Source organism: Vulpes vulpes, chromosome 4 (assembly GCF_048418805.1).
Source record: "Vulpes vulpes isolate BD-2025 chromosome 4, VulVul3, whole genome shotgun sequence".
NCBI lineage: Eukaryota > Metazoa > Chordata > Mammalia > Carnivora > Canidae > Vulpes > Vulpes vulpes.
Window position 1 is genome coordinate 42,812,012 of NC_132783.1, and position 14,372 is coordinate 42,826,383.

Sequence of the window (14,372 nt, forward strand, 5' to 3'; positions counted from 1 at the left end):
CTTTTCTTAGGTTCATCTCTTTCTCCTAGACTTGCTCAAGCAATTCCTTTAGTATTATCCTTTCATATAATAGGAAATCCTACTCTGACACCAACCTGGAATTAACATTGAAGAAGTTGCCTTTCAAACATGTATTTCCCCATTTAATCCCTGTGAGGGGAACCACACAAGCATGCAGAATGAGGGCTGGGGTGTGCCCACAAAGGCTCAAAAATGTAGGTCTATTTAGTCTTACTGACTAGGTAAAACTCATCTAAGAGCTGATTATAAATCTGCATCTCTGGGGATTCTGATTCAGGGCCCTGGGGTCTAGTCTCCAAACCTTCTCATGTGTTTCCGATGTAGAACCAGGTAAGGAAACCACCATTAGATACTTGGAGGTCCCACATTCTACCCCAGTCTGGCTGAACACTGTTTTGAAAAATGTGACTTAAAAGCTTAAAATAAGATCTCAGACAAGTTGAAGGCTTTGAGCTTGCACCAGAACAAACTCTACAGACCTGTCATCCAACATTATCAATCCCAAAGGCATCTCAAAATCTCTGACTTCTTAGTTAGTGGATTTCCAAATTAAACACAGTGCAGGCCCAGTGGAAGAATCCTAAGGTAGCACATATTTCTCGTGTTCTTACTGGGTGGGAGGTGCTATTCTCTGCACTGACAAGTTATACAACCACACAGAGGTTATATTTTAGTGGGAAAGATCAGAAAAGAAACAGCACGCAAATTAATGAGCGAGATAGCTCCTGATAGTGATAAGTATTGTGAAGAAAGTAAAACAAATTAATGGGATGGAAAATGATTTTGGAATAAGGTGGCTCCTTTAATATGGAGTGCTCTAGAAAGACCCCTTTGCACCTGTGACTGGTGGCTAAAAAGAAGTCAACCTGTGGAAATCTAAGGAAGAAAGAATTTGGATTGTTTAAGACAATGAAGGGGATCCCTGGGTGTCTCAGCAGTTTAGTGCTGGCCTTCAGCCCGGGGTGTAATCCTGAAGCACCGGGATCGAGTCCCACGTCGGGCTCCCTGCATGGAGCCTGTTTCTCCCTCTGCCTGTGTCTCTGCCTCTCCCTCTCTCTCTGTGTCTCTCATGAATAAATAAATAAAATCTTAAAAAAAAAAAAAAGACAAGACCCACATCTAGTGTACCAAGAGGGGGAATGAGATGAAGGTGGACTAAAATGATTTTATCGCAAAATGATTGCAGCAGAGAATGGGTTAAGATAGCATGCGTGGGGCTCCTGATTTCCTCTTTGTTGACGTATTCATTCCATGAGCCTCATAGTGTTTAAGAAATAACCACATCATGTTCATCATTTAAGCATGAAATTATTTTAAAATATTAAATACATAGACATAGAAAAACATATAAAATATGTAAGATGTTATAACATGATAGTTGGCAGCAAAAGCTCTGAATTAAGCAAACCTGAATTTAAACTCTGGATCATCCATATAGAATCATGCTTAGCCACATAACCTGTCTTAGTAACTATTTCCTCATCTGTATAATGGAGATAGTTTTTTTTTTTTTTTTTTTAGGGCTTTGGAAGTAGTAAATGAAATGATAAGTCCTGAACAAGTAGTTTCTAAAAAGAAAGGCTGCATGGCTTTTACAAGAATTTTGGTTTAAAAGAGAAACTGAGAAAGTTAAGAAATACTATTTCCCAGTAATTTGGGGGGTACTATGTTATAGGGTTTTTTTTTAATTCAACAATTTTTTTGTCATTTTAACACCTGATATTATTTAAAAAGTATTCTTTTATAATTCAAATTGGAGGGTTTTTTTTCTTTCTTAGTGGTACATAAACTAATGATGTGCTTTATCATTGATGACATTTTAGAGTCAGTGAAATACAGTTTTTATGATACATAAAAAGCAGTATTTATTTATTCAGACCTCAGTTATATGGAGATAATGCCAAATTTCTGAACCTCTCTTTGCCTTATCTCTTATCTGCAAAGTGAAAATTCAGCCCATGACATTGTTAGTATTAAATCAGAAAATGTGCATCTATTTCTTAGCACAGTGCGTGGTGTAGCATTGTTTAATGCACAGAAGCAATACTTGGTATTACCTTTATTTTTACAGTTAATCTGTGAATTGGTAGATTTGGGTGCTAGAGCCAGGTCTGCCACTAATTAACTTTGAAACCTCTGTCTCACTTTCCTGTTTTGCAAAATAATGTTTTGGCTAAGATGAGCTCTAAATTCCTTCTGGCTCTAAAATTTTATAATATTTTAGTCTAATTCAGTATCATAATGTGACCATAAAATGAATTTTCTTTGTTTCTTTCAGTTTGTGGGGACATCCATGGACAATTCTTTGATTTGATGAAGCTTTTTGAAGTGGGGGGATCTCCTGCCAACACTCGCTACCTCTTCTTAGGGGACTATGTTGACAGAGGGTACTTCAGTATCGAAGTAAGTCTGCATCATTTCCTAGCTATTCTGGAATGGATCAACAATATCTTAGCAAACTATAAGTTGTAAATGTTATTGTCTTAAGGAAATTCCTCGTCTGTCATAAAACTGTAAGACACTCCATTCTCAGGATATTATGTATTCTATTTTCATTTGGTTCCCATATGCTTTTTAATGTTTAGAGATGCCAAGGAAATGGCTATTATTGAGACTTTCCTTATATACCTTTTATATATTTGAAACTTTGCAAAAATTACATCATATTTTATGTTAGATAATTCTTTTTCCTGTTGACAGAACTAATCAGAGTTGATTAAATAAGCAGGAATGTATTTGCATGGTTATGCCTTATAATTGTGAGGCAATAACTGATCTTTGTAAATTGATAGCCGGGTGCATGTGTGCCTGTGTCTGTGTCCTTGTTTTTGTGTTGTATGTGTGAGTACACTTACAGCTGCTGTATTTTGTCTTTTTTTGGCATCTGTCATCTAACTTGGGTAATTTGTCAAACTAATTAATTAAAACAAAACAGATAACCTTTGAGTAGATGTTCTTCCTCAGCCCTCCACCTGCATCTGCTTCAGGTAAGTAGGAATTACATTCAAATTAAAGGCAAAGACCTTGCTTCATTCACTTGTTTGTGTTTCCTGGTGCTTAACATGGTGTCTCAAACATAAAAAGGGTTCACCAGATATTTATTAAAAGAAATGATTTAATGGGATGCCTGGGTGGCTCAGTTGATTAGGTGTCCTATGCTTGATTTTGGTTCTGTCATGATCTCAGGGTCCTGGGATCAACCCTGCATTGAGGTGGCAGGGGAAGGCGGGGGGCGGAGGGGGGTCCACACACAGCAGGGAGCCTGCATGAGAATTCTACTTCTGCCCCTTCCCCTCCTGAACCTTGTGGATGCACATAAACTCTCTGCCTCACTCGCTAATAAATAAATAAATTTTTTTTAATAAAAGGAAATGATTTGAAATTGAGTGTTAAAGAAGCAGAGTTCATGGTGTAGTACTTGACATTATATGTGCTCTCAGATAAAGGGCATTTAAAAGGAAAAAAGTTATTCTTAAGAGAGAAATCAACTTTATAGAAGTTTCACACCAACATCATATAGTCATAGTATTCATATGAAAAGATTTTAAGTTTTCACCATAATATTTTATTTATTATAGGAATATTTAATGTTGAAGAACATGCCATGCTCTTAAATAGCTTTTGTTTTCAAAACAATCATACCAATTTTATTTTTTTTGGTTCAATTTACCTTCAGTCATTGAGTCTATATATGTGTGTGTGTGTGTGTGTGTGTGTGTGTGTGTGTATCTCAAATATATACATATTTGAGATATATATATATTTGAGAGAGATAGAAACGATAGTCATTGGCTATATATATTAAATATATAATATTTTCACCAATATATTAAGCCTTTCTGTATTTGAGGACCATACATTTCTTAATTATTCATGATGATGAGGGAAAGAGTAATGGTTTTGATATATATATCCAAAAGGAGAAAGTAAAGTTTGGGCTTTCTTCCACTTGGTGAACAAGTACTGTATTATTGAACACATACAGTGTAAACTCACTATGATCAGAACTATAGAGAATTTGAAGAAATGTGTATCCTTGCTCTCCAGAAACCTAAATCTATGTGGGAAAATATAATAACTATAAAAAGTTACATAGGATCAGAAGCCTAGAATAGGTGGTCATCTAGGATTCAATTATTTGAATTATTAAAACTTTGTGATAAAAGCAGTACAAAAAATGATTGGCATTGGAAAATAGAAAAGTAGGACAATTTTAAGAGCAGACATGACTGAGGAAGACTGAATCAAAGAAGTGAGATTAGCAAGGAAGGAAATTGAAACAAGAAGAGCACAGGGGAAGAAATTAATAAACTATACATCTCATTCATGGGTTGACTTGACCAACTTGGTAGGGAAGGACAATTGAATCCAGATTTTGTAAGATGTTTGTATCACATTAGCATCGATACCTGCCAAGAGAAAACAACAACAAATCTGTGAAATGGTGATTTGAACAAGATAGAAATTTATTTCTCTTTCCAGTAAAAGCTCACAGATGGGAATACCCAGCTGGTGTAACCCAGGATGGTGACAGGGCCCAGGCTCTTTCTACCCTGTTGCTCTGATGGGCATAGGGTGCATGGCTCATTCCAAAGGCTATCTTGTGACTCAAGACAACTATACCAACTTCATCCATTATGTCCTGTGTTACATTCAGCTAGAAGGAAAAGGAAAAAGAGAAGGGCATGGCCTCTCATTTATGCATGTTTTCCATAAGTGGCACACTTACTTCAACATGCATACCATAGCCAGAATTTGTTGCTATAGGCATAGGTGATTTCAGTATGTAGCCAGGTTGGAGAAAGACTGCAATAGACAGAAAACAGAAATGGGACTTAAAAGTGTTTCTGCTATTCCCCTTAAATTAGGATTGTGTGGAACCTAAGTAAATACTTTAGAAAATTATTTTATTATTCTTAAATTCATCTTATTCCTTTAACATGCAAAGTGCTCCTAGGTAAGATTCTGAGGATGAAAGAAATAGGTGTTCTACTTTCCTGGAAGCTTACCTTCTTAGGGAAAACGCAAGACTATCCTATTGGGATTGATTATTTTTATTGGCCAAATGATGGAGTGCTATGTAGGAAATATTTTTAACATCATAATATTTGTGATTTTTAATGACTTAATTTTCCATCTTTTTAATCTATTCAAAGAAATAGATTAAAGGCTATTTCCTATTAATTTACTGATGAAGACAAAGCACTAAGTCATGTGTTGCTTGAGTGGTGGTTGGCACATTTGGACTTCTTTGTCTCACCAGCTCCATCTTTGGATAATATTCTTTCTTAATCTTGTTGGTGTTTATTTACCTTTGAATTTTTACTCCAAGAGTTCAGGCTTCTGAATCACTGGGCTCAAATTACTTGAGATTTCCTAAACTCTCTCTAATTAGGAGCTTTTTAGAACTTTACTTCCTTAAATTAAAGAACTTGAGAAGCTATAATCACTAACTTGCTCTTCAGCAGATTTCTTTTTAGTCTACAATTAATCTAGATATTTGAACTATGAAAGCTGGAATATTCTGTGTAATATGCACCTTTTGAAATTCATGCAAAGGAATCAAAGTAGAGCCCAGATTTTAGTGACAGCAAATGTAAATATCGGGACATTTGAAAGTTCTGAGATGTATATATCAGAGTTCCCATCTTCACAAACAGCTCTTTAATTAAACTCTAAGTGTCTGAGAGTACAGCTCCAGGGACTTGCCACATGCGTACAGAAATAACACAAATGTGAAGGTCTCATCTATGAAAATGATCCATTTTGATTAGACTGGGACCTTCAAAGGGCTTTGGGATGGCTCAGTGATATCATCATGTTTAAAATAGAACAGACATTTCTATAAAATATATTTACTGAGAATATTTCGGGCCTCTTAATTTTGTATTAAGGAAGCTTATATTGTTTGCATGCTGAAATGCTGTTGTTTGCCTGGTATACATGATCTCAGTTATTCCTAAAAGATTTGAAAGGAACATGCAAATCTCTTCCTTTTGTGCTTGTGAAACTCAAAGCTCAGAGAGTCACACTCATAGTAAATGACAGTGCTGGGATTCAAAGTCTGTGTTCTTTCCACTACACCCGAGGCCTTGGCCATATTCACTAAGCAAACTGAAAAAAAAAAAAAAAATGCACACAAGTGTTGTGGAAACTGATACACACTTTTATATTTACTCATGTATGTGCAAATGTGCACACAGAACCTTCTCCCCCACCTCTGTAATCTGAAGGTTCAGCATTGAATATAAAATATTCTCTTTGAGAAAGATACTGTTGGTTTAAGAGAACTCCTAAAATCAGAGTCAGTTTTCCAGTGTGTACTATTCTAACAGCTTTCAAAGGTTCTTGATTCTTCTCAATAATTCAGGGCTCCCCTGCAGGTATTTCTTCTTTGACTGTCCTCTGGGCAAAGAGGAGCCACTTATGTTTAATTTTTACCAAATCAGCTTTGAAGAGTAGGTTCAGATTTCATACAGTCTCTACTGGGTAGTATTTCCAGGCACTAGGTAATGTGCTGTGGGCAATCCATGGAGTTCGTTTTCTGCACCCCTTCCTACCCCCTCTCATTCTGCCAAGATTAGAAATCATTCCCCACAAAGTTAGCCCAAATAAAACAAGTAAGCTTTTGAATAGTGATGAAAGAGGTAATTCTGTTTGGAGTAATAATTTGTCTCACACCAAATACCATCCTCGTTCTGATGATTGCATTTTGCTACCTAATCTCTTTAATCAAGCATACGGGTATATAGAAGCGCAACGTCTGAGTGTGTTCCCCGAGAAGGCAGAGAAAAACAGAATTGCAAACGGAGGCATGCCCAGCTATTTCCTTCTGTTCACTTGTTCATGTTCCTTTTCTAGCCATTCTGCACTGCTGGGCATGGCAGTGGGCTTAGCAGCAAGGGAACCCCTCCCGTTGTACTTACATACAGGTCTCAGCCCAGGCCTCAAACACATTTAAGCATGAAGAGTTGCTGTGTTTATTTGCTGTGGACTAAATGACTAAAATGAACCACAGCAAGTCAGGCAACGTTCCGTGCTTCTGCCTGAGAATAACAAGCAAACGGTACAGCAAGCCATGTTAGGTGACAGAGTGATGCCACAGACATGAGGAAGAAATTGTCTGCTGTCTTCCGGCCACCGGTTGTCTTTGTAGTGCATTGCTATTGCTCTGCTGCTTCTCTGCACGCTTGTCAGACCAAGCAAAGAATGTCTGAGAGGAGCTGCATTTGACATTTCGGGAGTTTGGATCTTTTCCCAACCAATGTACATCCTTCACTTAATTGTCCTATGACTGAGAGGCATCCCTTTTGATTGGAAAGTATCACAGCTTGGAGAGTTATTTTAGAAGGCTGGTTGATGCATATCTGAAGCTGTGTACTTTCTCTTTACCTTCCTCCATCTTTTACATCTTTCTTTACTCCCCTATGCAAGTTTTCAAGATTACTCATCCTTAAAAGGTGTAAATTACAAAATAAATCATTACTTTACTATTGAACCAATACAATATCCTTCACAAAATTATATTCTTAGTGCTGCTTCATTGGAAAAGACTGATAGATCAAATAGGAGAAAACCACGACTGTGATGGAAATTAATAAAAACATAGAGGATGCTCAGTTTTTCATATCTTAAAACTCATTTTAAGTTGTAAATATTTGTATAGTTATTTAGAGTAACACTGGAAAGACAGTCAAGATCCAGTTGAAAATCAGTAGCACGAGGAATTTACATCTAGCCATGCAAAAGGGCCAAAGTAACCTGCATCTGTTTCTACCTTAACCAATTAATTCAGGGAAAATCTTATTCAAATGAATCATCTCATACCACATAGGTGAAAATACCTGGTTATTGAACTGATTTGCGTTTCATTGCTTATTGATTGTGATACCTTTTTCACGAGAGACTTTCCTTTTTAAAAATAATGTCAGGTTATGATTTTGTTTCAGATTGACAGGTCTTTAGAACATTAGAACTTTAGATGGCAGAATTTAGTTGCCAGCAAGAGAGTAGTGTTGTATTTGGCAGCTCTCTCCCACCAGATGTTGAGGGTGAAGGCTGGCAGGGCTCCACTCTCCAATCCACTCTGGCCCTTTCATTTACCATGCCACTTCTTCCATATTGGCTGCGTTTGTGGTTTGATTCAGCGTTTGGGAAGAGATTCTATTCTTGCCACAGGGGAGAAGGAAATAAAATGTGAAAACAGGACTCTTATTTGGAGGGCATGCTGAGCCAAGAATTTGGAAATTATGTTTTCTTTCTCTCTTTTTCCTTCTCCTTTTTGTTTCCTTTTTTTTTTTTTCTTTTCTTTCTCTCCCCCTCTCCTTCCCTCCCTTCTGTGTTCCTGTCTTCCTTCTCGTTTATAGGAAAGAGCTAATATTAAACTCCTACTACATAGTAGGTGCTTTACATCCTTTAAGTAATAAGGGGCATTGAATATGTATTGAATCACTGAAAAGGTAAATAAAGATGATAAGCGTATCATAAAATTTTTCTGCATCACTCTTTGAGGTTTCAGTTATGAAAAAAGCTACAGAAATTAAAACTAGGGGCAATAAAGCCATGTGCTAATGTCAAAACAGGATCTTTTATAGATAGCAAAAGAGAAACTATAGGTCCTAAAAAGTGATTCCTCTAGCATTTAACTGGGGTTAGAAAATTGCATTTTAGATTTTAGTTGGAGAGATAATAGCCCTGCTTTAAGATTCTTACAGACAAAGCTAATCTGGAAGAGTTTAGAATTGTGGTTACATTTCCAAAACGATATTGATTGGGAGAGGAGGCACAAGGGAGCCTTCTGTGTGCTGAAATGTAACTGGATTTGGTTAGTAGTTTCATGAGAATATACATATGGACAAACTCATTGGCATATTTAAAATATTTGCACTTCATCATACATAAGTTACACTCTAGTAAAAACAACAAGAAAATCTTTTTTAAAAGCAGCTACAGTATAGCCAAAACATATATTCTTTCTCAATATAAAAATAGAATACATTAGCTATAGCAATTTCAGTAAGTAAATATAATTCTTAAAAGACTTTACATTCCCATTTTATTCCAAACTAAACATCCGAAGTTAGAAACCAGTATGGAAATGTGTGTGTGTTTGTGTGTATTTCCTTAGTAGTAAGGTACAACCTTGTAAGGTTTTAAGTAGTAATAGTTCTCTCATTGACATTAATGATGGTTTATAAATATCCTCTCTGATATTTGAGATAAGTTTGAGTAATAATCCTTTTATGAAAGCATGTAAGTAAGTATACCTCCAAAACCAGATACACAGAATTTAGAGATTCATTCAGCCACCATACTACCCACTAGAATAACAGGGAATATGCACCATTGTTGGATGATAATGCCTTAAGGATCACTTGTATAGACCATTCGGTCAGTTGTTCAGAAATAGTTATATCATTTGTCACAGGAACTTTAGCTAATAGCTATAATCAGAAAATGATAATTAGAAAATTAATGAAAGTAACATGTATATAAATTTTTATGTCAACCGATTATTTTTGTTTACTTCAATTATAATTACATAGTTGGAGACAATATCTTACTTGGAAAACACAATAATACATACTTGCTTTGATAATTAGTATTTTCTCAAAGACTTGGGTGTGTATTCAAACATAACTATTTTTATTCATTTAATAAATTATCATATAAACTAACAGAGGCAGTTATTCTTCACAGGTTATCACAACAAATGAATCACCAATAGCTTGTCCAGTAGTGGACATTATCAAGCATATTTACTATATGTTGGAAACTTCTTTACAAAAATGTAAATATGGTGTGATTTTTGGTTTCAGATTTCAGTGACCAGAATCAGACTTATCTCTATTTTTTGTGGTTCTATATCTTCTTAACCTCGCTTGTAGAACATAAACTTTTTTTCTTTTTTTAAGATTTCCTTTATTTACTCATGAGAGACACAGAGAGAGAGGCAGAAACATAGGCAGAGGGAGAAGCAGGCTTCCTGCAGGGAGCCTGATGCAGGACTTGATCCCAGAACCCCAGGATCATGCCCGGAGTTGAAGGCAGATGCTCAACCACTGAGCCACCCAGGTTCCCCTAGAACATGATGAGGAAAAAAGAGCATACTGGTTTTCAAAAAGAGGTTTTCTCTTCCCTGTGGATTCCTGAGTAATGTCAGTGGAGGATAATGAAATTGATGTTAGTACTTGAGTATCTCAGTTATCTTAATGCACACTCCAGGATCACTGTATCAGTGTAGGCTTATTCCAAACCTGGTGACTTCAAAGTGGACCTTCATTTTTACACATACTGCCATACCCAAGTAACTGTTTAAAAGTCTTAAGGTATATGAAATGTTTTAGTTATTAGCAGCATGTGTACTGAGGTTCCCTGGCCTTCAGTTTAATTATATGTTAAACAAACATTCTTAAGGCTTTATATACCAAAGGCACTGAAATAAAAGACAAAGTGATAAGAGGGAGAAGAAGGCCAGTGAAGGAGAGAACATAATAGAAAATAGAAACATGGGGTGCCTGGCTGGCTCAGTCAATATAGCACGTGACTCTAGATCTCAGGGTTGTAAATTTGAGCCCCACATTGGGTGTAGAGATTATTTTAAAAATAATTAGAAATTTTAAAAAAAGAAGAAAGATAGTCTCTCAGTCTGCCTGAGCCTGGCATTGTTTGCTTCCAAATTTTGTCTTGCTTTTCCTTCACAATTCTTCTATTTCTATTACTTCTTTTTCAGGTTTGTTTTATATAAAGAGAGGTGTCTTTATTAATTGCTAATCACATTTATTCTCATACTTTTACGCCAGTATATTCTGAGTATATCTTCATTCAGGCTTCTTCCAGTAGATCCTGTTAAATCTTTTGTTTTCGTGTTTCTTGTGGTACATATATCCTGAGTGCATGTATATATTTTAGGTATAGATGAACCTTGGTTTTGTATTAGTGTTTTCTGTTTGATTTTTGATATCCCCCATAATAAGGCTTAGCCTTTTGGGAACTTTAGGTTACAATAGCATGCTAGTTCATGTCTTCCTGATGTGAGCAATGGGATCCTCAAGTATAATGGAAAAATATTTAATTTTATGTTATTTTTATTTTTTTCAGTGTGTGCTGTATTTGTGGGCCTTGAAAATTCTTTACCCCAAAACACTGTTTTTACTTCGTGGAAATCATGAATGTAGACATCTAACAGAGTATTTCACTTTTAAACAAGAATGTAAGTACACTTCAGGCTTCTCCATTTAAACACCGTATGTGCTAGTCATTTTAATCCATGCTAAGAGCACATGATAATATTCATTGCTTAAAAGCCAAAAACTTAAAAAATGATACTATCTTATTTTATGTCCTTCCATAATTCTTTCTAAGCATGGACAATGAAGAGAATTCAGAATTTCTTTTTTAAATTATAAATTCTTTATAAAATGATCCCTAAAAATTGGAATTAACATTTGATGTAATTTGCCCTAAGAAACAACAATTAACTTCATTTTTAAAAATAGCCAGAATACTACTATTCGGGGGAATAGTTTTACCCTTTCATCTCAAACCACTCAAGAAAAGGAGATGGAGGGCAAATTTAACTGTGCCTGTTTGGAAACAATAGTTTTACTAGCCTCTAGTGGATTTTGCAAAATTAAAGATGATGTCTTCCTTTAGACATAAATACTAGGAGTGGGGGGTACTTCATATAAATTTCATTTCTCTCCTCTCTTGATTTTCCCTATTGTCCACTGAAACAATATTCAATGGAGTACAGAGACTTTTCTCAAAACATTAGATGTAAGTTGGTAAGGAAAAGCAATGGGCAGTGATACAGAAACAACTTTAGAAACTTTCTTGCCATCTCCTCTCTACAAGATCATTTAGGAAAATTAGCCAGCTTTATGGCCATGTTTCTGTTGGTCTCCTGGTTGTTTGTATACATAATTTTTTAGATATATATGCAGATAAATAGCAAGGATATATTCAAAAGTTTTCTCCTCTGCTATATAAAAAGTTACTAAAAACTGTAAAATACAGATGAACAACAAAAGTATAAGACAGTGGATATAAAGAATAATACAAGTATTCCCTGCCATTTCAAGAGTGTCTTATGTCACTTTACTTTTATGAGAACCTACATGGGTACTTGTTACTGCTAACCAAAAGAAATCCAAAGGGAATTTTTGCTTTTAGGAAGAAAGGTGAAAAGCAAAAATAGTGTTTAGTGTTAAATTTGCAGTGAGCACTTAGAGGAAGCGCTCACCCTGAGCAATAAGTATCTCCTCCCACCTCCACCAAGTCCCTTCACTGGGAACTATACTCACCATCAAGCTGCCATAGCTTGGAACTTTGTGAGCCTCAGTGCTTTATCTCCATTTATTTTGTGCATCTGTTATAAGTAGAGTCTTAAGATAACAGAAAAGCCTAAGAGTTTATTTTTTGGATCTGTGACTGCTCCCCTGCCCCAATTTTTCCATATAGATTAATGATAATTGCTTCTTTGCTTCACACCATTTCGGCTTACAAAAGGTTTCAAAGGAACACTACTACACTTTTAGATGGGGCGAAACCTGTGATACATATCTCTTCAAAATATCTTATTTAATCATGTTTTGGAACTTTGTGGTATGTAGTTATATGCTAATAATATGATTCTTGGAATAAAACATTTTAAAAAAAGACTATTTCAGTGAAATGATCATAGCTCTTAAATCATGAGAACCAATTATTTGTTTTTAAATCATGTTTTAAAAGGTAAAATAAAGTATTCAGAACGTGTATATGATGCCTGTATGGATGCCTTTGACTGCCTGCCCCTGGCTGCCCTGATGAACCAGCAGTTCCTGTGTGTGCACGGTGGTTTGTCTCCAGAGATTAACACTTTAGATGATATCAGAAAAGTAAGTTCTGTTATTTCTAAGTCTCATCATACTGTGTGCTTCATTAATAAATAGAAGACATTAATTTCCCTGTCTTTTTCACTGACTTTATCCTTTTGAATTAAAAGGATTTAAATTTGTCATGAATCTCTTCTTTGTATTCACTTTTATTCAGAAAGAAAAATATATTTATACTTGGAAGAGTTTTTATCTTGAAAACCTCAGGGTTCATTTTACCATGTGACATGTGTCATTGAAATGTATAATATTTGATTGCAAAAAAAATACGCCTTTTCATTTCCCTGTGGCTGGCTTTAAGCAACCCATTGTATATTCATAGTCTATTATAGTGAGAAAATGTTGCTTTGCTCTTGGAAAAATATCACAACTCGACCTTTAAAATGTGTCTGTATTATAATTTTTAACAATATCTATTATATTCACAGATTAACACTTTAAAGTAACAATCTGACAAAAACAATGGTGATATTCTGTTGACTATATTGGAGTGGCTAAGTGAAAGTTGATTTTTTTTTTTGAGGTATTTTTTACTTAATTTAACAGTGGCTAGTAATAGTTGTTGTAGCCAGTGAAAAGATGAGTTAGAGTGAACAGGGAAATAAATGTCTTTTTCTTGAGAATATGTAATAATATAAGATAATTTTATGTAGTAGAAGAGATGATTATTTATATATGTTTGTTTGTTTATTTATTTATTTATTTATTTATTTATTTATTTATTTATTGGTTTGCTCAATATTCTTTGAAAAGTTCCTGGGCTTTTAAAGAAAAACTGTTATTTAGGAAAATAAAACAGTCAAATTTTACCTTAATACTCTATCATTAGGTCCAAGTTTTCAAGTGTAAAAATAATACTGTATTTAGTTTCCTATTAGAAAGGAAATGCATGATTTTTATTTTTAAAATCAAACAGAAGTACATTAAATAAATCTTTGCTTCCTGCAAAATGTTTTTGTCTTTTTAAATAAGACATCATTACCCATCTGCTTCTGGAGTTCTGCAGCACACAGAGCATTGGTATTTGCTCTCTGTTTAAAGTATGAGAAAGACATGACACTGAATTGTAGTCATGGAGTTAAAGGCGAGACTGGTTCACTTTCTGTATGAACTCTATAATCTGATGGACTTTAGCATTATTAACTGAACTTCTTATCATAAATTAAGTAAAATTTAAAACTATCACCCGCTATCCCCAGAACTTATTTTCTGACATGTTTCAGATATTCTGTTCAATTTTCACATATGTCATATTAAGCATGAATGTTAGCCATAGAATGATTTTTAGGTTTGCATTTTGCCTATGTCAGTTAGAGTTTCCGCCACACTTACTTTATTTAATTAATTTTGTAGTTATTTATTCTTCCTGATGATGGTATTAATTTTAGAATGCATTTTGTAACTTTTCCAGAATAAGTTCTATATTCTGGTTGCCTTAACAGATCTTTAGCTGGATATTCATAGTAATCAGAA

General features: G+C 35.0%; 1 protein-coding gene across 10 annotated transcripts in view; it reads left to right on the forward strand.

The window, feature by feature from the left end:
- PPP3CA (protein phosphatase 3 catalytic subunit alpha) overlaps positions 1–14,372 on the forward strand; it is a 309,334-nt gene that overhangs the window by 227,862 nt on the left and 67,100 nt on the right. For all 10 annotated transcript variants that reach the window (XM_072755567.1, XM_072755569.1, XM_025983828.2 and 7 more), the window contains 3 exons: positions 2,300–2,424; positions 11,122–11,233; positions 12,757–12,902. In XM_072755567.1, coding sequence (XP_072611668.1) covers positions 2,300–2,424; positions 11,122–11,233; positions 12,757–12,902 — 383 coding nt within the window. The remainder of the gene's footprint in view (positions 1–2,299; positions 2,425–11,121; positions 11,234–12,756; positions 12,903–14,372) is intronic.